Source organism: Clupea harengus, chromosome 2 (assembly GCF_900700415.2).
Source record: "Clupea harengus chromosome 2, Ch_v2.0.2, whole genome shotgun sequence".
In the NCBI taxonomy this organism is placed as follows: Eukaryota; Metazoa; Chordata; class Actinopteri; order Clupeiformes; family Clupeidae; genus Clupea; species Clupea harengus.
Genome location: NC_045153.1, coordinates 8,351,019 through 8,373,518, shown reverse-complemented (window position 1 = coordinate 8,373,518; position 22,500 = coordinate 8,351,019). Strand labels below are relative to the sequence as shown.

The 22,500-nt window shown below is 46.6% G+C and overlaps 2 protein-coding genes across 2 annotated transcripts in view; one reads left to right on the top strand and one right to left on the bottom strand.

The window, feature by feature from the left end:
• Nucleotides 1-10,201, top strand: part of tmem198a (transmembrane protein 198a) — a 20,029-nt gene extending 9,828 nt beyond the window's left edge. Inside the window, exons 2-5 of the mRNA XM_031581932.2 lie at nucleotides 2,217-2,455; nucleotides 2,929-3,262; nucleotides 8,761-9,323; nucleotides 9,965-10,201. Coding sequence (XP_031437792.1) covers nucleotides 2,217-2,455; nucleotides 2,929-3,262; nucleotides 8,761-9,323; nucleotides 9,965-10,141 — 1,313 coding nt within the window. The 3' untranslated portion in view covers nucleotides 10,142-10,201. The remainder of the gene's footprint in view (nucleotides 1-2,216; nucleotides 2,456-2,928; nucleotides 3,263-8,760; nucleotides 9,324-9,964) is intronic.
• Nucleotides 10,202-22,254: 12,053 nt separating this feature from the next.
• Nucleotides 22,255-22,500, bottom strand: part of desma (desmin a) — a 12,836-nt gene continuing 12,590 nt past the window's right edge. Inside the window, exon 9 of the mRNA XM_031581925.2 lies at nucleotides 22,255-22,500. This exon is cut by the window's right edge and continues 317 nt beyond it. The gene's annotated coding sequence lies outside the window, so the exon portion shown is untranslated.

Genomic DNA, 22,500 nt, shown 5'->3' with positions numbered 1-22,500 from the left:
TCTCCATCAGTCTCTCCATTACTCCCTCCATCACTCCCTCCATCACTCTCTCCATCAATCCCTCCAACAGTCTCTCCATCAGTGTTTTCCATAATATTATATTGTCTGTCTCTTCCACTCTCTCCATCAGCAACTCTGCTCATTCTCTGCCTCAAATGATCTGTGTCAAATTCAAACTCAAATTCAAAATAGATGTATTGGCATGACCGTATTGCCAACTGTATTGCCAAAGCAATGCAATGGACACACAACACATATATATTATATATTATATTATATACATACACATACACACACCCAAACACGCACACACACACACCTCTTGACACTCCATTCCTATCCAGTAGGCCCTGGCGTCCATCGCTCGCCTGTCATCTAAAAACAATCTGTTTCATTCACACACACACACACACACACACACACACTCACACACACACACTCACACACACACACACACACACACACACACACATACACCTCTTGACACTCCATTCCTATCCAGTAGGGCCTGGCGTCCATCGCTCGCCTGTCCTCTAAAGTCATCCTGCCCTTTTCTATCCTGTATTCCATCAACTCTGTACACATGTATATTTATGCCCACTTCACACACACACACACACACACACACACACACGCATACACACGCACATGCATATTTATGCCCAGGATGCTCAAGGCCTGATATGTTTATATGAATGTGAAGGTTCCTCTGAATTACCTATGTGCATGAGATTATGCCATGCACATAATCTCGCTATGCCCACTTCACACACTCACACACGCACGCACGCATGCACACACGCACACACACACACACACACACAGACACACACACACACACACACTCACACACACACACACACACACATTTGTTTTGACCTCCCTTCCAGTTCAAAACTGCTTTAAGGTTCTTCTTACCCCTCATCCTCCTCTTTTCTGCGTACTCACCTACATATTTATTAATAGTTATGAAAAAATAAACCTGATTTATAGAATAGAATAGAAGAATAGAATAGAATAGAATATATTTATTTGTCAACGAAATGAAGGTAGCAGCTCTCAGACACAAAAACAATACAAATATAGATTGAACATATATATATACATATTTACACTATAAAAACACAAGACATATAACACAACAGAGAGACAAATACAGGTCAGTTTTGTGCATTGTTAAGTGCTATGATGGCTCTGGAGCAACGATCAAGCGTATGCACAAGGTGTTTTCCAAACTGCAGCAACTGCACACGGGACAGCAGACAAATAAAGAGCTCAGCCATGAAAGCACAGAGGAAATCCAATAAGATCAAAAAGACGCACAAACTAAACAGAAATCCAATAAGGTCAATAAGATGCACAAACTAAACAGAGAATATGTCAAATAGATAAAACAAGCCTAAAATGAATAACTACATGAAATAAACAATAAAATAAAGACATGAACAAATATGAGAAGAGCACACTAAAGCACTTTGACTAACCTCTGTGTGTGAAACAATACCATGCAAACAATAACACACCTGCCCATCCGTCCCTCAAACCTCTCTCTCGCTCTCAAACCTAACCTCTCCCCCCCCCTCTTTCTCTCTCTCTCTCTCTCAAACCTAACCCCCCCTCTCTCTCGCTCTCAAACCTAACCTCTCCCCTCTCTCTCGCTCTCAAACCTAACCGCTCCCCCCCCCTCTTTCTCTCTCTCTCTCTCTCTCAAACCTAACCTCCCCCCCCTCTCTCTCGCTCTCAAACCTAACCTCTCCCCCCCCCTCTTTCTCTCTCTCTCTCTCTCTCAAACCTAACCTCTCCCCCCCCCCCCCCTCTCTCTCTCTCAAACCTAACCTCTCCCCCCCCCGCTCTCTCTCTCTCTCTCAAACCTAACCTCTCCCCCCCTCTCTCTCTCTCTCAAACCTAACCTCTCTCCCCCCCTCTCTCTCTCTCTCTCTCTCTCTCTCAAACCTAACCTCTCCCCCCCCTCTCTCTCTCTCTCAAACCTAACCTCTCCCCCCCCCTCTCTCTCTCTCTCAAACCTAACCTCCCCCCCCCCTCTCTCTCTCTCTCAAACCTAACCTCTCCCCCTCCTCTCTCTCTCTCTCAAACCTAACCTCTCCCCCCCCCCCCTCTCTCTCTATCTCTCTCTCTCTCTCTCAAACCTAACCTCTCCCCCCCCTCTCTCTCTCTCTCTCTCTCAAACCTAACCTCTCCCTTCTCTCTCCCCCCAGGCTACCGGTGCTTCAAGGCGGTGATGTTCCTGACGGGCCTGATGTTCGGCTCCGTGGTCATCTTCATGCTGTGCTACAAGGAGCGTGTGCTGGACACGCAGCTGAGCGTGGAGGCGTCCGTGGGCATCGGCCTGGGCATTGGCACCCTCTGCGGCCTGGTCACCATGCTGGTGCGCAGCGTGGGCCTCTTCATGGTGGGGCTGCTGCTCGGGCTGCTGGTGGCGTTGGCATCGCTGGTGGTAAGCAGGGCAGGGCAGGGTGGGACTTCCTGTTTGTTCTCATAGGGCAGGGCGGGGCAGGGTGGGACTTCCTGTTTGTTCTCATAGGGCAGGGCAGGGCGGAGCAGGGCGGGACTTCCTGTTTGTTCTCATAGGGCAGGGCAGGGCGGGGCAGGGCGGGACTTCCTGTTTGTTCACATAGGGCAGGGCAGGGTGGGACTTCCTGTTTGTGTGTCCTGTTTGTTTTCATAGGGCAGCAGATTACACTAGGTAGAGTCTGATCCTGGAGCTGGTTTAGTCTAGCGGTAATGTTTTCTTTTTTTTTTCCCAACATATCTCTTTTTCCTTTATTTGCACACCTGAGAATTAAAATCCCACTTGCAGAGTGTATGTTTCATGTGCACTTTACCAAACTTGTACTCTGTATGCAGACCATCAAAGTCATAATCAAACGCTTCATCAGTAAAAACGTGCATTCTCGTGACGGTTGCCAGGTCCTGGAGGAGTTCTACGAGCCGCGCACCATGTGGCTGCCGCTGGGCGTGCTGTTGGGCTCGGGGATGCTCTTCGCCGTGCTCACGCTGCAGTGGCAGCGCTGCTTCGTCACGCTCTCCACGGCGACCTTCGGCGCGGCCGTCATCACCGTCACCGTGGACTACTTCGTGGAGATGCTGGCGCTGGTGCGCCACGTGTACGAGCGGGTCAAGCTGGCGCCGCGCCACGTCTGCTGGTTCACCTGGGTCATCATGGGCGTCTGGCCCACCCTGGCACTGCTCGGGGTTCTGATCCAGTGGAAAGTCACGGCAGAGGGGTACTCACACACTGAAGGTGAGAAGGAGAGAAGTTAGTGTGTGTGTGTGTGTGTGTGTGTGTGTTGTGTGTGTTCTGATCCAGTGGAAGGTCACGGCAGAGGGGTACTCACACACTGAAGGTGAGAAGGAGAGAAGTTAGTGTGTGTGTGTGTGTGTGTGTGTTGTGTGTGTTCTGATCCAGTGGAAGGTCACGGCAGAGGGGTACTCACACACTGAAGGTGAGAAGGAGAGAAGTTAGTGTGTGTGTGTGTGTGTGTTGTGTTGTGTGTGTTCTGATCCAGTGGAAGGTCACGGCAGAGGGGTACTCACACACTGAAGGTGAGAAGGAGAGAAGTTAGCGTGTGTGTGTGTGTGTGTGTGTGTGTTGTGTGTGTTCTGATCCAGTGGAAGGTCACGGCAGAGGGGTACTCACACACTGAAGGTGAGAAGGAGAGAAGTTAGTGTGTGTGTGTGTGTGTGTGTGTGTTGTGTGTGTTCTGATCCAGTGGAAGGTCACGGCAGAGGGGTACTCACACACTGAAGGTGAGAAGGAGAGAAGTTAGTGTGTGTGTGTGTGTGTGTGTGTTGTGTGTGTTCTGATCCAGTGGAAGGTCACGGCAGAGGGGTACTCACACACTGAAGGTGAGAAGGAGAGAAGTTAGTGTGTGTGTGTGTGTGTGTTGTGTGTGTTCTGATCCAGTGGAAGGTCACGGCAGAGGGGTACTCCCACACTGAAGGTGAGGAGGAGGGAAGTGAGGTCACAGGGGTTAAGGGTCATGGGAGATCATGGCACTGTATTTGACAGGAAGTAGGGAAAGAGGTTAGGGGAACTGCATCACTTGATTTATATAAGGGACAGTATACATTGTCAGGTACCTTGAAATGGGTGTGCGCAGTGTGTGTGTGTGTGTGTGTGTGTGTGTGTGTGTGTGTGTGTGTGTGTGTGTGTGTGTGTGTCTGTGTGTGTGTGTGTGTGTGTGTGTGTCTGTGTGTGTGTGTGTGTGTGTCTGTGTGTGTGTGTGTGTGTGTCTGTGTGTGTGTGTGTGTGTGTGTGTGTGTGTGTGCAGTGTGTCTGTGTGTGTGTGTGTGTGTGTGTGTGTGTGTGTGTGTGTGTGTGTGTGTCTGTGTGTGTGTGTGTGTGCAGTGTGTCTGTGTGTGTGTGTGTGTTTGTGTGTGGCTCCTCTGCCAGGAGTCACTGAGATGTGTGGCGTCCCGCCTGGCTGGCCTTTAAACATGATAAACACTCAGCGGGGAACCAGACAGGGATGGCCCTAGTGTACCGCTCTTAGAACCCCCCGTGTAGCCTGTTACTGGCTCTGGAGTATTATGGTCTGTCTCTCTTGTGTGTGTATTCCACACATAAGCGTACTTGCTTGGCTTTTTATCTCTTAACGCATTATTCCACACACAAACTACTTTGTGTGTCTCTGTCTCCCTCTATGAGTGCTTGTTATGTGTCCATCTATCAATCTTATCTCTTTTCCCGTCTCTCTCTCTATACTTCCTTTTTGTCTCTCTCTCTGCATCTCTCTATCTTCATAGTATCTCTACATACTGTAGAGATGCTGTAGAGATGATCTATGGATGCTGTAGAGATGCTACGCTGTAAGGATGCTGTACGGATGCCAGCTCAGCCTGGTGTTTCTCTTGAGCTGAGGCGTGTCAATTTACTCCCTCTCCCTGCTCGTTAGCACAACTCATGCTAATGATCTCTCCTAATGAGCTCATTCAGCGCGTTCTAAACCTCACACTCCTAAATCACTGCTTTTTGTTGACCTGACATGGATATTTTGCACTGATGCCTGGCACCCCTGTATACACTAAGCTCTCTACCCAGGTTAATCACAGGCCGTGCTCTGGTGTTTAAGAGTCTTGATTGAATAACCCTGGCTGATGAACCTGTTTTTTTTTTGCTTGCCATAGGAACACTTTGCAACCCATAAAAAGTCTGTCAATGGGGAAGCCTCATCAGAAACGATTGTCTGTTTTTGCTGCCTGTTTTATCTCGTTAGAACCCATAAACAACCCTTTTAGAACCCATGAACAACCCTTTTAGAACCCATGAACAACCCACTGCAGGGCAACGTCATCAGCCTATTTCATCTCATTAGAACCCATGAACAACCCTTTTAGAACCCATGAACAACCCTTTTAGAACCCATGAACAACCCTTTTAGAACCCAAGAACAACCCACTGCAGGGCAACGTCATCAGGCTCCATTGTTCTATCTCCTCATCATGCTCATTTGCAGGCGTCAAAATCAGAATCAATCTGATTGACAGGCGTCAAAATCAGCTGATTGACAGATGCGCCGCCTTCTGTCTATCTCAGTAAGCCAGTTAGCTGTCCACTGCAAAGCCTTCCGTGCGCTAGCCAATCCACTTATCGGACAGCAAGGTTGTTGTCATTCAGTGGGAGTGCTTTCGCCAGAGTCCTCTCACAGTGAGTGGCCGGCCAGGCATCGGATTAGGAGAGAGAGACAGAAAGAGAGAGAGAGAGAGAGCATGAGGGGAATAGTAAGCAGGTGTTGACTGAAGGAGATGTGGGCAGGAGACAGCAGAGATTGGGGTTGGGGTTGGGAAACCAGAGGATTTGTGTTCAATAGAGACGGGATGTTGGGTGGGGTGTGTGCGTGTGTGTGTGTGTGTGTGTGTGTGTGTGTGTGTGCGTGTGCGTGTGCGTGTGTGTGTGTGAGTGAGTGTGTGTGTGTGTGCGTTTGCGTGTGTGAGTGAGTGTGTGTGTGTGTGTTTGTGTGTGTGTGAGAGAGAGTGTGTATGTGTGTGTGTGTGTGTGTGTGTGTGTGTGTGTGTGTGTGTGTGTGTGTGTGTGTGTGTGGGGGCTTAAGGATGAGGAGGAGGGAGCAACATACAGATTAGGTGCGGTGTGTTATTGAGAGACGTTGGTAAACAAGTTAGAGAGGGAGGGAGTGAGAGGGGGGGAGAACGAAAGAGAGAGGCAGAGAGAGAAAGAGAGAGAGAGAAGAAAGTTAAAGAGGGAGGGAGTGAGAGGAGGGGAGAACGAAAGAGAGAGTCAGAGAGAGAAAGAGGTAGAGAGAGAGAAAGAGAGAGAGAGAGAAGAAAGGTAGAAGGAGATTAAAGGAGGGAGAAATGGAAAGCCTCATGCTAAATGAAGTCAGATATCCATCAGAAATCCTGTGGAAAGCTTGAACCCCCCCACACACAAACACACACGCACACACAGACGTGTCTACATGCACACACACACACACACACATATGCCCACACATACACCCACACATACATTCACGTGCACACAGATATTCATATGCACACACACAATCATGCACACACACACATACACACACACACGCAGACAGACACACACGCACACAGACACAGACAAAGACACACACACACACACATATACATATTCACACATTCCTCCAGACTAGTGGAAGACTTGCTGATCAAAGCATGTTCGGAGAGGAAGAGACACTGAATGTGTTACTGTAATGTGCCTCATTATTTGAGTGTGTGTGTGTGTGTGTGTGTGTGTGTGTGTGTGTGCGTGTATGTGTCTTCATGTCAATATATATACCTGTATTTACTTTCATGTGTGTCTGTGTTTGTGTGTTTCATTGAGTCTATGTCAGTTCCCATGTGTGGTCTTATGTGTCTTGGTATGTGTGTATGTATGTGTGTGTGTGTGTGTGTGTGTGAAAAGTGTGCATGTGTGTGTCTGTGTGGAGAGTGGAGCGTGTGTGTAAGATCATTAAGCCAATTCCCTGACAGATGGGTTTTCTTAAACAGGCGCCAGCACTGTCGAGGCACAACCCAATGCCAGCAGTGACAGAAATAACCCCACAGCTCACAAGAAGGAGACACATACACAACAGCCAACAGGACACACACAGACAAATACACACAGAGATAAATACACACAGTAATAACCCCACATCTCACAAGACAGAGAGACATAAACAACAGCCAACAGGACACACACAGACAAATACACACAGAGATAAATACACACAGTAATAACCCCACATCTCACAAGACAGAGAGAAATAAACAACAGCCAACAGGACACACACAGACAAATACACACAGAGATAAATACACACAGTAATAACCCCACATCTCACAAGACAGAGACACATAAACAACAGCCAACAGGACACACACAGACAAATACACACAGAGATAAATACACACAGTAATAACCCCACAGCTCACAAGAAAGAGACACATAAACAACAGCCAACAGGACACACACAGACAAATACACACAGATAGGAAGAGGGAGAAGGGTGGGGAGGGAAGAAGACAGAGGAAAAGAATGTGTGAGCAACACAGAGAGAAAGTGACAAAGAGAGAGAGTGGGACAGAGAGAGAGGGAGGGAGTGTGAAAAAGAAGGAGAGTGATAGAGAGAGAGGAAGTGATAGAGAGAGAGAGCAAGAGAGAGAGAGGGAGGGAGAGTGATAGAGAGAGAGGGACTGATAGAGAGAGAGAGCGAGAGAGAGGGAGGGTGAGTGACAAAGAGGGAGAATGATAGAGAGAGAGAGGGAGAGGGAGAGGGAGAGAAATACAGACAGGAAAAGCAGGCGACAATGAGAGTGAGAGCGAGCTATTAGAGAATTAGCTAGTCCTCTGGAGTAGCTTATCATGCGTCAACACTTGTGATCGTTAGCTGTGCGTGCGCCGCAGTGGGCTGTCTACAGGGGATTACGCTCACGGTGTGAGACGCCGTGAGACGCTGTGAGACGATGTCACTTCCTCTTAAGGATGTGTTTGCTGGGGGAGGCTGAATTGCTGGTGATGTTTGCATTTGTGTTGGTGCACTAAAGGAGGCATGACTGACTGACTGACACTCTTCCTGCCCTGCTGTTTCTCTCTATTCATTGCTTCCTCTGTCACTCTCTCTCTTTCTCTCTCTCTCTTCCTCTGTCACTCTCTCTCTTTCTCCCTTAATCTCTTCTCTATCCCTCATTTTACCCATCACACCCTCCCTCTGCCTCCCCAATTCTCCTTCTCTCTCTCTCTATCCCTCCCTCTCTCTCTTTCTCTCTCTCTCTCTCTCTCTCTCTCTATCTCTCTCTATATATCTGTCCTACTCACGCATATCTAATTATCTGTCTCTTGCTATCTCTTCATCTCCCCTTCATATCTCCTTCACATACCCTCCTTCCTTCTTGCACTTTCCTTTTACCACCATCTGTCTCTCCATCTCTCCCTCCCTCTTTCCCTTCCTCTCTCTATCCCTCCTCTATCTCCCTCCTTCCCTCTCTTCCTCTCTCCCTCTATCTTCCCCTCCCTCCCTCCCTCTCCCCCTCTCTCCCTCCATTCCTCTATATCTTCATTCCTCCCTCTATCTCTCCCTCTCTCACTCTATCCCTCCCTCCCTCCCTCTCTCTGTCTCTCCATCCATCCCTCCCTCTCTCCCTCTCTCTGTCTCTCCATCCCTCCCTGTATCTCTCCCTCTCTCACTCTATCCCTCCCTCCCTCCCTCTCTCTGTCTCTCCATCCCTCCATCCCTCCCTCCCTCTCTCTGTTGTTTCTCTCCCCCTCTGAAGTGTTCATTAGCCACCAGCAGCGGCGCGTGCAACTGATGAAGATCCGCCAGAGGGAGGAGAGGAAGGAGTGCAACAAGAAGAAGAAGAAGAAGAAACAGCCGCAGCCAAAGCAGCAGCAGCAGCATCACCATCAGCAGAAGCCCTCATCCCAGCAGAATCACCATGACCAGCATCCACATCCGCGTCCGCATCCGCATCCACAGCAACAGCATCACGGTCAGCAGCAGCCGTATCCCAAACAAAAGAGGACTCAGCATCAGCACCACAGCCAGAGCCAGAGCCAGAGCCAGAGCAGCAGCCACTCACGCCAAAATCAGTACCAGCATCCACAGCTTCCACCGCAGCATCAGCAGCAGCAGCATCAGCAGCAGCCCCAGCAGCAGCATCCACAGCTTCCACAGCATCCACAGCAGCAGCAGCAGCAGCAGAATCAGTACCAGTCCTATCACAGCCACAGCCAGCCCCACACCTCGCGCTCGCAGAAATCAGGCCCCCACCCTGACCCCACCTACAGGCGCAAGCCCAACCCCATACGCCGCTTTGACGGAGATGTGCTTTCGCCGGTGAGACTGTGTGTGAGTGAGTGAGGGTGTGTTTGTGTGTGTGTGAGTGAGGGTGTGTTTGTGTGTGTGAGTGAGGGTGTGTTTGTGTGTGTGTGAGTGAGGGTGTGTTTGTGTGTGTGTGAGTTAGGGTGTGTTTGTGTGTGTGTGAGTGAGGGTGTGTTTGTGTGTGTGTGAGTGAGGGTGTGTTTGTGTGTGTGTGAGTGAGGGTGTGTTTGTGTGTGTGTGAGTGAGGGTGTGTTTGTGTGTGTGTGAGTGAGGGTGTGTTTGTGTGTGTGTGAGTGAGGGTGTGTTTGTGTGTGTGTGAGTTAGGGTGTGTGTGTGTGTGTGTGTGTGTGTGTGTGTGTGTGTGTGTGTGTGTGTGTGTGTGTGTGTGTGTGTGTGAGTGTGTGTGTGGGTCCAAATGTATCCATATATTGGATGACATTACTTTTTGGTTGTTGATTGCTGGCCGGTGATCTATCAAAAGCACATTCCATATTCCATAAATGAGCAAGAAGTATTAAAGCATTAAATGCCTGCCAACAATGTACTGTATTTTAAACTTTATTAAAAGTATTATAAACATACTTTATTTTCACTCACTTGTACCACCAGATTAACACCCCTTCCTCTCCCCCTCCCCCTCCCGTCTCTCTCTGCAGAGCTACATTCAGAGTTTTCGGGACAGGCAGGGGGATAGCCGTGGCTACTCACAGGGGCGCATGGTTGGGGGGTCCCACCACATCGTGGACCTGGACTATGACTACGGCTCCCAGGTCCCCCTAACCGCGGCCGCAGCCGCCGCAGCCGCATCCGAGGGACCCAACGTACGAGTGTGACCGCCCATAACCCCTTTTCTTCATCCCAAAAACTGATCTCACTGCCTGCGCCCAGTTGCCCCCCCCCCCCCCCCCTCACCCAAAATGATTCCCCTGCCTTTGGAGCCGCCGCCCCCCCCGACCCACCCCATCCTTACCTCAACACCACCTGAAGTTTGTGCTCAGTTAAAACTCAAAGTGCAGAAGTTCTCCTTGTGGGGCGGTGGAGTTGGCAGTCAAGAGCGGGACAGTGAAGTCTCACACACTGCAGGAAAGGGATCTTTTACCCAGACAAGATGGCCGACAGCAGGGAGCTAAAATATGCAGAGCATCAAACAAGATGGCAGAAACCACTGAGAAAAAAATAAATGTGCAGCTCAACCAAGATGATTACAGACAAACAAGATGGCTGAAAACCATGAACTCGAACAAGCTACACAAAATGGCTAAAAAAAAACAAACACTGAACAACATCAAACATGATGGCTAACAATGACAATGAACTATGTACACAGTCAACCAGTCAAAACGTTGCTGACACCAGTGAGGTAACACGGTATAAGGACACGGCAGTTAGTTACAAGTATGCTGTGTGATTTAGCCCATATTACACTATGCTGTATCGTTTACTGGCTAAAGACAACTGAAGGTTTCAGGGAGTAATGTTTACAACAAATGCCTACAAAAAGCATGCACCAGACGGTTTACTCACACGATCAAATTAAACTACAAAACAGAAATACAAAGACAGCAAGGTTTTTAATCTTTTAGTAACCTGTATACACGTACCATTCCCTTAGCATATTCGTCAGGTCAGATTTACCATGTAAAATCTGTCTTTTTTTCTCCTCCTCCTCCCTCCTTCTCTCATCACCCTCTCCAAGACCCTACTGGTGAATGTGCCTAGCCTGAGGTGTTCTGTAATTACTGCACATGTTTTTTCTTAATCCCGGACCCCTGCTGTTTGACTAAAGAGGAAGGAGTGCCTGTGCCCTTCTCCTCTGAAATGTGGTTCATCATTAGCCCCTGGTCACCTTCGCCTCGTAAGGCAGGCAGCGCCCATCATTAGCCCCGGGTCACCTTCGCCTCGCTAGGCAGGCAGCGCCCTCATTAGAGGAGAGAGGAAAGTCCCGCTCCAAATGAAGGCCATTTTCGTCAAGAAGCCAGTGATGAAGACTGTGATGAGGACTTGGAAGGATATGGCTTCGGCTAGAGAGACAATGCTAGGCCGATGCAAGATCAATATGCCACCAATAAAAGACTGATGCAAGATCAATATGACACCCAACAAAAGACCTATGCTAGATCCTCACCGGATCAATACCAGAGAAGACGATTACTAACACAAGACCAGGAGAAAAAGACTATTATACTGACATGTGACCAACATATGACCTTTGCTAGACAATGCAGGACTCAAAACAATCCCACATGAGACCACCGCAAGACCCACACTTGACATTTCAGTACTTAAAGGACCAACACCAAAACCCTAGCCTATATCCAACAACAAGGGGACCAACTTAGTAGCAACTTAAGATGAAAACAAGATATACGAAAACAGTTATTGAATGGAAACTGATTGACTGATTGACTGATTGACTGATTGACTGATTGACGATCATTCTACAATGCCATGGACATTTATCTGAGGACATGTACAGTCCTACCATGCTAGAGATGGTACAGGTAGTCATAACTACTGGACCAGATCTGTAGTCGATCAGGGCCGACTCTTTCTGCTGATCCCCTCAGAGGTCCTTTGAGGATGCTGCAGGACGTTGAGGGTGGCGTTGAGGGTGGCGTTGAGGGTGACGTGCTGGCTCGCCCATATGTCGTGGCCTGGATTACTGCCGAAGCCCTGGCACCTGTCCAGCAGCCTCTCTGCTGGAGCGTGTGTGTGTGTGTGCGCGCGCGCGGGGATCACACCTTGAGTTCACACACTGGACAGACGGAAACAGACTCTCACAGTCTGTCTGTGTGCGGACGGTATCTGAGGTGTGCAAAATGTGAACTGACTGTGAATTGACCTCAGTGAAAGGAGTTCTACTTTCTGCAATTTCAATTCTTTTTTTTTGGTTTAAAACAAGCAGCCTTGCCTTTGAAGATTCTGGTGACGTTCAACATGTTTGGACTGGGCTGAAATGATAGATCTCCTTTATCATTGAGATAGATCTACTCTCCCAGGACAGAATCGAGTTTGACATAGAAGTATGTGCTCTGACATGTTGTTTTCTACTCTGGTGAGAAATGGCAGCCAGTTTGTGGCGAAGCAGGAGGTTTCCCTGGAGATAATTCCTGACCAGAGATCCCCCATTCAGCATCTCCACGGAGACGGTTTAGGATGGGTGTGGAATTTAGGGATTGCCATTCCCATGTGACAGAGTGGGACCAAACACCCATCTACACCCTAACAAAGGACTGACCATAGAAGTCCCTGAGAAGAGCAGATGCTGCGTGTATGTGTGTATGCGTGTGTGTGTGTGTGTATGTGTGTATGCGTGTGTGTGTGTGTGTGTGTGTGTGTATAGATGTGTGTGTGTGTGTGTGTATGTGTGTATGCGTGTGTGTGTGTGTGTGTGTGTGTATGTGTGTATGCGTGTGTGTGTGTGTGTGTGTGTGTGTGTGTATAGATGTGTGTGTGTGTGTGTGTGTGTATGTGTGTGTGCAGAACACAGCAGAATTTCAATGGTACTCATCCTTGGCATATGGACCCAGTGTGTGGTTGTCTGTGGACTTACAAGGACTCTTAGCTACAGCAGGTGAAAGTGGAGGATGTCTTTTTCTCTCTTTCTCATCTCTCTCTCTTTCTCTCGTATCTCTCTCTTCTTCCTCTACTCCTCTTCCCTGTTTCGCTCCTCTCCTCTCCTCTCCTCTCCACTCCTCTCCACTTTCTTATACTGTGGTAATATTCATAGAATGGGCTCAGAGAGACTGAAGTGTCCCTTTTTCTTATCAGAAACATTGGCTGTCTCAAGAGATGCTCTTCTCTTCTCTTCTCTTCTCCTCTTCTCTCTTCTCCTCACATCTCTTCTCTTCTTGTCTCTTCTCTTCTCTTCTCTTCTCTCTCTTCTCCTCTCTTCTCTTCTCTTTTCTTCTCTTCTCCTCTCCTCTCTTCTATGTTGAGTCGTTTTCTTGGTTCTCTCTCAATCTCCTTTTTTGTACATTTTCTGAATGTTGCACAATGTTGTACAGTACTGTACTGTCTTTGACTTTCATGTCTCCTGTTTCTCTTTTGGATTCATCAGTGTGATCAATTTGTAACGACAGGGATGATCTGTCCCTACTCTTTACCCATTTTAGGGTGAGTGTGTGTGTGTGTGTGTGAGTGAGTGCGTGCGCTCGCGTGTGTTACTGTTTTTATATTTATTGTTAATTTATTAGTGAAGGTATCCTGAATCGCACTTTCCTTGGCATGGCCTGGCTAATGACATGTAGGCTATCCTCTGCCCTAGGGCTCAATGATAAGAGTCAGGTCAACAAGAGAAACAAACTGCCTGGGCTTCGAATATTATTATTATTATTATTATTATTATTATTAGGCATGCATTTGTATAGACCTGGGTATGATAAATATTGTGCTTCTAAACCCCTTCTCTGTCGCTCATTATTGTGTGTGTGTATGTGTGTGTGTGTGTGTGTGTGTGTGTGTGTGTGTGTGTGTGTGTGTGTTTGATACTCATCTTGCACACACAACTTCTATAGCACAGGAAACAACCAGGGAGGCACATTCCAGCTCGGGAAAGTCAGAGAGGGAGGGCAGAGCGGTAGAGAGACAGAAGGAGAGAGAGAGGAGGAAAGAACAGAGAGAGACAGAGTGAGTCAGGAGAGAAAGAGGAAGAGAGGGGAAGAGAGAGAGAGAGAAAGAAAGAGAGAGAGACAGACAGAGTGAGTCAGGAGAGAAGTAGAATGAGAGGGGAAGATAGAGAGAGAGAGAGAGAGAGTGATGAGGGCAGAGAGGTAGAGAGACAGAATGAGATTGAGAGGAGTAAAGAAGAGAGAGCGAAACAGAGAGAGAGAGTGAGTCAGGAGAGAAGGAGGAAGAGAGTTGGAAGACAGAGAGAGAGAGAGAGAGAGAGAGAGAGTGCACATTGGCCTTAGCTGCCTCTGAATAATTGTACATATTGTTTATACATGAATTACACCCCCGGGGGCAAGAATCCATTTTCTAAAGAGGGGGAGAGGGATTAGTCTGAAGAGGACTGGGCTTGCAAGGCTTCATTTACACACAGGGAGAGAAGCCAGAAGACAACCGTTACACATGACAAGAGGGTCAATTTTGCTGTGGTGAATGTGATATTTTGGAAAGCAATCTCATCAAATTTTGACATTTCCTTGCGTTTCCTGTCTTTTATTTTGGAGGGGTATCAATTTAAGTCATTTCAACACACACACACATACACACAAACACACACACACACACAAACACACACACACACACACAGGGACACACAATGGGATGGTGAAAGCTGAAGCCAGTTCCAGAATGATTACATGTTTCCAATTTCCGCCCCCTGTTCTACAAACTGCCATTAATCAGGAGGACGTCCCTGCGGGGGGCCTGGGAGATTGGAGCCGCTCCGCTGTTCCTCACTGCTCCGCCTCGGCCCTCTCCTTCGCGTCAAGAGAGAGGGGGAGAGAATAAAAACACTGATAACGCATAGCTGCTTTTGTTTTTCAAATTGAATTCCGATGGAAGGAGCATGACGGAGAGAGTGAGAATGACAGAGAGAGAGAGAGAGGGAGTGAGAGACACACAGAGAGAGAGAGAGAGAGACCCACACACAGAGAGAGAGGGAGTGAGAGACACAGAGAGAGAGAGAGAGGGGGAGTGAGAGAACAAAGTAAGGACAAAATCTGAAAGACATTTGAGGACAGGGGTAGGGAGAGACAGAGAGAGGCAGTAAAGAAGAACGACAGGCAGGGAGCAGAGAGGGAGATGGAGGGAGAGAGGAAATGAATAATTGGAAATATTTTAATTGAGAATTTAATCACGTTACTGCAGCTCTTGTGCATATTTGTCGCTTGTGACAAGAACATTTTTTTTCATCACCCCGCTTCTGATTTAATATCACACGGACGACCACGGTCTCCCTCTGATGCTAAAACAACAAAGGTGTACTGTGGGTATGATGCCGTTGTTAACTGACACATTACCGTCCATGTGTGCGCTGCGCATTTCCTAATTGAGCTGCTCAACCACTCAGCCAGCCACAGTACGGAGGTCTGCTTGAGAGCGCGCTAAGTGCTTCCCAGGAGAGGAGACAAGGGATGATTTCACACCTGCTCTTCTGTACGGCACAATAGGAAGTTGTGTGTGATTGCGGATGAAATGGGTGAAGCCAGTAGAAAAAAAAAAGAAAAAACATTACAAGAAGAGAAGGCCACAGGCCAACCACAGACAGTGCTCTACGGCGCCCTATCATGGTGGAGGCAGCAGTCGTTTGTTATGGGTTACAGGTATGTGCATCACATCACATCACATCACATCATATGAGATATGGTAGACTACTAAAAAGCTAATCATTTTGTTGTGGTCCTGATCTACCACGGATCCACATACACATACACATACACATACACATACACATACTTTCTACACCTCTGCTGTACCAGATCCATATATTTACCAGATTCAGTTTCTATGGCAGAGTGTAGATTGTATTGAGGCAGGCTGTCACATTGTCCTTATGAATCTATAGCCCAAAGGGGGCTTGAAGCTCAGGACATGATTTGTGTAATTCTGTACACACTTTGTTCCTGGAGCAGGCATCTCTCTAAAGGACTCAATGATGTAAGGGATAATGTATAGTCCGCCGATAAAACAAATCCAGACGGGACAAACAGGACCCCAACGCGTGAACTATACATTATCCCGCTGATTATTTTTAATAAATAAATGTTTTAATAATTAAAATAAAAAAACTGGTTATTAAAAAGAATGTATTTTATCGTTTTGGCAAGTAACTGTATAATAAGCGGGATAATGTTTAGTCCGCCGGTCAGTATTGGAAAATAAATCTCTTCAGGACAAAACAAGACGCCTCTGCAGCATGTTGGGGTCCTGTTTGTCCCATCGGGATTTATTTTCCTATACTGACAGGCGGACTATACATTATCCCTTACATAACAGATGTAGGCCAGACCCACTGCAGTGTCTGCATCTTTCTGGGTACATCTATATTATAACATGACATCATGTTCCAGAAAAACATTCCTCCTACAAAGGCACACCACACTGTGAGACACTGTGCCTCCTTGCACTGTAGAACCTGTGGAAATGAGTGCTGATTACAAGAAACAGTAGTGAGACATATGCTGATTGGATAATGGAGTTCAGTAAGCAACACAGTGATTGGCCAGGAGCTGCAGTGTAATTGAATTAAATTGTATTTATATAGATATTTTATATATTTATATTTATAAACAAAAGTGTTAGTCAGAGGCAGACTTTCCTGGGCAATTCCTTATGTGTATACTGACGGTTAGGATAGGATAGGATAGGTGAGGATAGGATAGGAAAGTAAATAGATAGGGGAGAAAAAGGGAATATGAACTGAAAAAAAAAACAAGCAAACCATGAGAACAAAAATCCAAAACAAATGGAGGGGAAACAGAGGAGACAATGGACAGAGAAAAAGAGAAAAGAGGAGAAGAACGAAGAACAAGAGAAACAAATAAAAGGGGGAGGAAGAGAAGAGGGAAAAAGAGGGAGGTTGATGGAAGACAGAGGCAAGTTTAAAGAGGAGAGGGGATGTGAAAGAAAAGGAGAAAAAATAAGAACAAAAGGGAACAGAAGAGATGAAAATAACAGAAGAGAGAAGAAAATGAGTAAAGGGGGAGGATTATGAGATGGGGGGGGTCTACACATATGTCATTACGGTTCAAACCCCTTGGGGGGTGACAGTTGGGTGCAGAAGTAGGCCGCCGAGGTGGAGCTTACTGGGCACTCCAGAAACCTCCTTCCCCCTACACACACACACACACACACCACACACACACACACACACACACACACACACACACACACACACACACACACACACACACACTCACACACACACACACACACACACACACACACACACACACACACACACAGACACACACACACACAAACACACACACACACAAACACACACACACACAAACACACAGACACACACAAAAACAACAAGCGCATCGTTAGTGGGTCAGTATGACACTCCATTGTTTTTTCCCATCTGTCTCGCTCCCTTTTTTTCTCCCTACTAGAACGTAATATAACATTGTATTTGTATATCACCTTCCAGATGCTCGGATGTCTCCAGTAAAAACTTCAGCACAAGAAATAAATGGAACAGACCCAGCCTAAGCGGAGAGACTAGTGAAATATTTATGACTCGCTGCGACTGGAACATTTCTTCACACAAAACAACTAAAGGTGCTGGTGTGCTTGACGGATTGGTCATTGCGCTCGCCAGCCGTGACATCAACACAGCGGCAAAACGCTTTATGCTTGCGCTTGATGCGAGTGTGGCTCGCTGCAGTCTTCTCCTACACGAAAAATGCCATCTACACCGCTGGAAAGTAATGCCAGGATTAGAGCACAGTGGAACATACATGACACCTAACAGATTATTACATTTTTGTCCAGTGATTCTCCTCAGGGAAAAGACCCTACATGTGTGCTGAATTAGAGCAGAGCAAAATAGACACGACAGTGAAACTGTATCACCAGTATTGTTTTGTGGATTAACTGGAAGCGGCAATACGAGGAGGTAATGTGTTGAATAGAGCACAGTTGAATAGCCTATATGTCACAACAGTTAAACTGTACCGCCAGTATTCATTTGTGGATTAAACTGGACAGGTCCTTATAGTATCTGGTTAGTGGAAAACCATTACATTTACATTTAGTCATTTAGCAGACGCTTTTATCCAAAGCGACTTACATATGTGCGACTTACAATGTCTACACATTTTACATTTACACTGATGGCACACTGCACATCAGGAGCAATTAGGGGTTCAGTGTCTTGCTCAAGGACGCTTCGACAGGGAATCGAACTAGCAACCTTCTGATTGCTAAACGACTTCTCTACCACTGTACCACTGTCGCCCCAAACCACACAAACGTCTTGTCTTCTCCAGTAGTTGCAGTAATCTCCCTCCATGAGTTCTGTGCCATCTGGGAATCCCTATGCCCATCACAGAGATGCCTGCTGAGATGGCCAGTTTCAAACACTGGGAGGTGCATGACCATCCGAAATGACATTCAAAAGCAGTGTGTTCCAGGGGAAGTAACGCCACTTTTGGCATGCGCCGCAGTGTGCAAGGAAAGAGAGAGAGAGAGAGAGAGAGTGTGTGTGTGTGTGTGTGTGTGTGTGTGTGTGTGTGTGTGTGTGTGTGTGTGTGTGTGTGTGTGTGTGTGTGTGTGTGTGTGTGTGTGTGTGTGTGTGTGTGTGTGTGTGTGTGTGTGTCTGTCTGTGTGTATGTGTGTGTGTGTGTGTGTGAGAGAGAGAGAGACTGAGAAAAATAGAAAGTGTGTATGTGTGTGTACGTGTGTGCATGTGTGTGTGTGTGTCTGTCTGTCTGTGTGTATGTGTGTGTGTGTGAGAGAGAGAGAGACTGACAAAAAGAGAGAGGCATTTATATTGCCAAAGCTGTTATATGACAGATAAGGAATACAGGGAAAAAAAGGTCTAAATGTCTATCTGTAGACTTACATAGACTTAAACTTACATAAATGAAACATATGTACTATAGGGAAACACACACACATACACATTTATATATATACTGTATATATATATTTCTTTTTTAGACACTATTTGAGCACTCAGGCTTTTGTGGTAGCTGTCAGTCTTACCATTGATAACCAATGGCCTGCTACAAACTACAAGATAGCCATGCTTACTTGGTGGCGCTCGGCACTCTGAGAATGGATTGATGGAGCATCATGAGTGGGTCAGTATGCCATGGGAGTGAATATCGGCACTGGAATATTGATCCTAAACAATAGAGAAATCTGAGATTGGCGTATAAATAATAAATAATAAATAAATACTACTTTACATAAGAAACAGAAAAAATAACGAAAATAAAAGAGTTCTGCCACTAATGGCGCAAGTGTGATTGACAGGGCAATGTGTGGGTGGTCCATCTGAGACCAGCGCTACTGTCTCTCTCACCTGCTCTCCTCTCCCTCCAGGAGCTTCCTGTAGGTGGCGATCTCCAAGCCCAGCGTCATCTTGATGTTGAGCAGGTCCTGGTACTCATGCCAGTCGTGTGTAGTCTTTTCCTTCATTTTTGGTGATCTCTTCCTCCAGGCTGGCAACGATTTCCTGGTGGTTTCTGGTCATTTCCTGTTTCTCTTTCTCATTTTACGGATGAACGAAGAGAGAAAGACAAGAGAAAAGAGTGTGAGGGTCTCTTTTTGGGGGGCGAAAAAATAAAAGGGCACCTGCTGGGGCCCCACCAGAGCTAGAACAGCTACGATGCATTATGTATGATAGTCTTCATCCTTGAATCTTATCAGCGTATTTGGCGGCACCCCTAGACTGTCGTCATGGCAGCCACGTTGGGAAAGCCCGCCCTAGACTACTGGGAGACTGTAGGGCACTGCATCTAATTTCCTTCACTGGATTACATTCCTCCACATTGCAAGGGCACTTCATTGCGTTTCCTCACTTCAAAGGGCATCTAAGACTTTTATGTTTTATGAGTCTCATGAGTTTCTTTCATCAGAACGACACCTGCAGGGAAGCTCAAGTTTATTCTGTTAGGGCACCTATATGGCGCCATATCACATTTTGTCCACTGGAGGGGCATCCATTACATTTACATTTCATTTAGTCATTTAGCAGACGCTTTTATCCAAAGCGACTTACAAGGATGTATACACATTTTACATTTTTACACTGATGGCACACTGCACATCAGGAGCAATTAGGGGTTCAGTGTCTTGCTCAAGGACGCTTCGACAGGGAATCGAACTAGCAACCTTCTGATTACTAAACGACTTCTCTACCTCCTGTACCACTGCCGCCCATTAGGAAACTTTCCCACATTCTCACACATGTGGGGGCACCCTTCACAGCCCTGCATCACATGTTATCTATTGGAGGGGCACCTTCACAGCACTGCATCACATGTTATCTATTGGAGGGGCACCTTCACAGCACTGCATCACATGTTATCTATTGGAGAGGCACCTTCACAGCACTGCATCACATGTTATCTATTGGAGGGGCACCTTCACAGCACTGCATCACATGTTATCTACTGGAGGGGCAACCTTTGGGGCACTGTCATGTTTGGAGGGGCACCCATAGGGAACATCAAGTTTAGACCATTATAAGGGCATCTTATAGAGCACGGCATCACGTTTTCTCCTCTAGAAGGGCATTCATTAAGACATGTGATCGAATGTTCTTGCTCTAGAGGGTACATCATCATCATTTATTGCATGAAGGGGCACCCTAGAGGCCACTCAATCATTTATGCCCCATGTGAAGGGCAGTCTGTAGGGCACTTCCTCTTGTTTTTGCCACTCTAGAGGGCACTTCCTGTCGTTTTAGCCACACTAGAGAGCACTTCCTGTCGTTTTAGCCACTCTAGAGGGCACTTCCTGTCGTTTTAGCCACACTAGAGAGCACTTCCTGTCGTTTTTGCCACTCTAGAGGGCACTTTAGCATTTCTTTTTCAACCACTCCTGCCAGTGTATTCCCCAGCATGTGGGGTGAAGGTTCAGAGATAGAACAGAGAGAAATACACAGAAAAAAACAGGGAAGTGCAATTGGTATCTGTTTAATCTGAATCTTACCTCAAAGCTTATTAAACAACAAAACCACCTCCATGTGATTATAAAGGAAGTAGATCTCTGTTGGAGAAACCCAGTGACTCTTCTCTGAGGCTCACAGGTTCCTCCAGAGAGTTGATCTGGATCTGAAGCAGGTCTGGATCCGATGGAGGTCTGGATCCGATGGAGTTCTGGATCTGTGTGTGTGCATGTGTGTGTATGTGCATGTATGTGTTTGTGTGTTGAGGCAGATGTGTGTATGCATTCATGTGTGTATGTATATACACATGTGTGTGTGTCTTTTGTATACCTGTCTATGAAAGTGTGCAGTGGTGTTGATGAAATTTGATCACAATCTAGCCTACATGTTCAACTTGACATCCACACATGGAAGTTCCCTGGTTCTTTCAGTACACAAATATCACTACAATCCCACAGAAGGAGAGCTAGCCACTCACTGAAACTATGATGTTATATAAAAACATCTCACCAGGACTTTTGTGTAGGTGAGACACTGGTGCTGCATTTCAAACAGTCGGCCTGCGTGTCTGATCTGACCAGACGTACGAAGACCAGGAACTCCAGCCATGCCGCCTCAGCAGACTTTAATAAAGGCGTGATGCCAGTCTCAGATTCACAGCATTGGTTCAGGAGTCACCATGCAGGGGCCATTTTCTGAAAGCCATACTAGGAGGGGAAAGTGCTTATTTAAATATACATTTATATTCTATTACCTATTAAACCATTCAGAACACAAAATCTCCTCATTCATGGCAATTGACATATCTGTTGACCTACATTGCACATTATGTGAAAGTTTTCTGTGTGTGTGTAAGAGAAATTAGTAAAAACAATGACGATGTTGCTTTTGTTTGTTTTGCAGAAGAAGATTTCTGTTGTGGTAAGCAAGTGACAAAGAAGATGATTTTAGATACACTAAGGTTTGTGTTGGGATTACTGCAGAATTGTGTGTGTGTGTGTGTGTGTGTGTTTGTGTGTGTGTTTGCACGGCAATGTGGTCATCCATCAGGATATCAGAGAGCTCTCAGCATATTGACAGCAGAAGAGGCTCACAGCTACTCAACATTCACTCAATAGTCCCATGACCATCAGGTTTTATTTGTGTGTATTATTTGGTTTGTGCGAATACGCCTGCTACCTGAGGCGTTTATGTCCAAATTGCTTCTCTTTTAGATGACAATTCTAGTGTTTTGTCCAGGTCACACAATACTTGTAGTCCCATTACCATGGGGTTTCATCTGTGTGTATTATTTGGTTTGTGTGAATAACTACTTCTCCCCTGCTACCTGAGACGTTTGTCAAAAAATCAGACAATAATGAAGACACAAAATTCTGATTCAAGAATCGGTGATGAACACTGAAACGTTTATTCTGTTAAGTTATCGTGACAGAAAACGCTACACATTCAGGCGACCTTCCCCCCCGACGCCTCCCCTGTGTCTCCCCCCCATCCTAAGCAAAGACACACAAGTAACTGCACACATACACAAACACCTCGGAGAATCAACGCTCTTATGTTCAACCGTTTCCCTTCAGTGATGCATGTCCAGGGTTCACCTCCTCCTTATTCAATCTG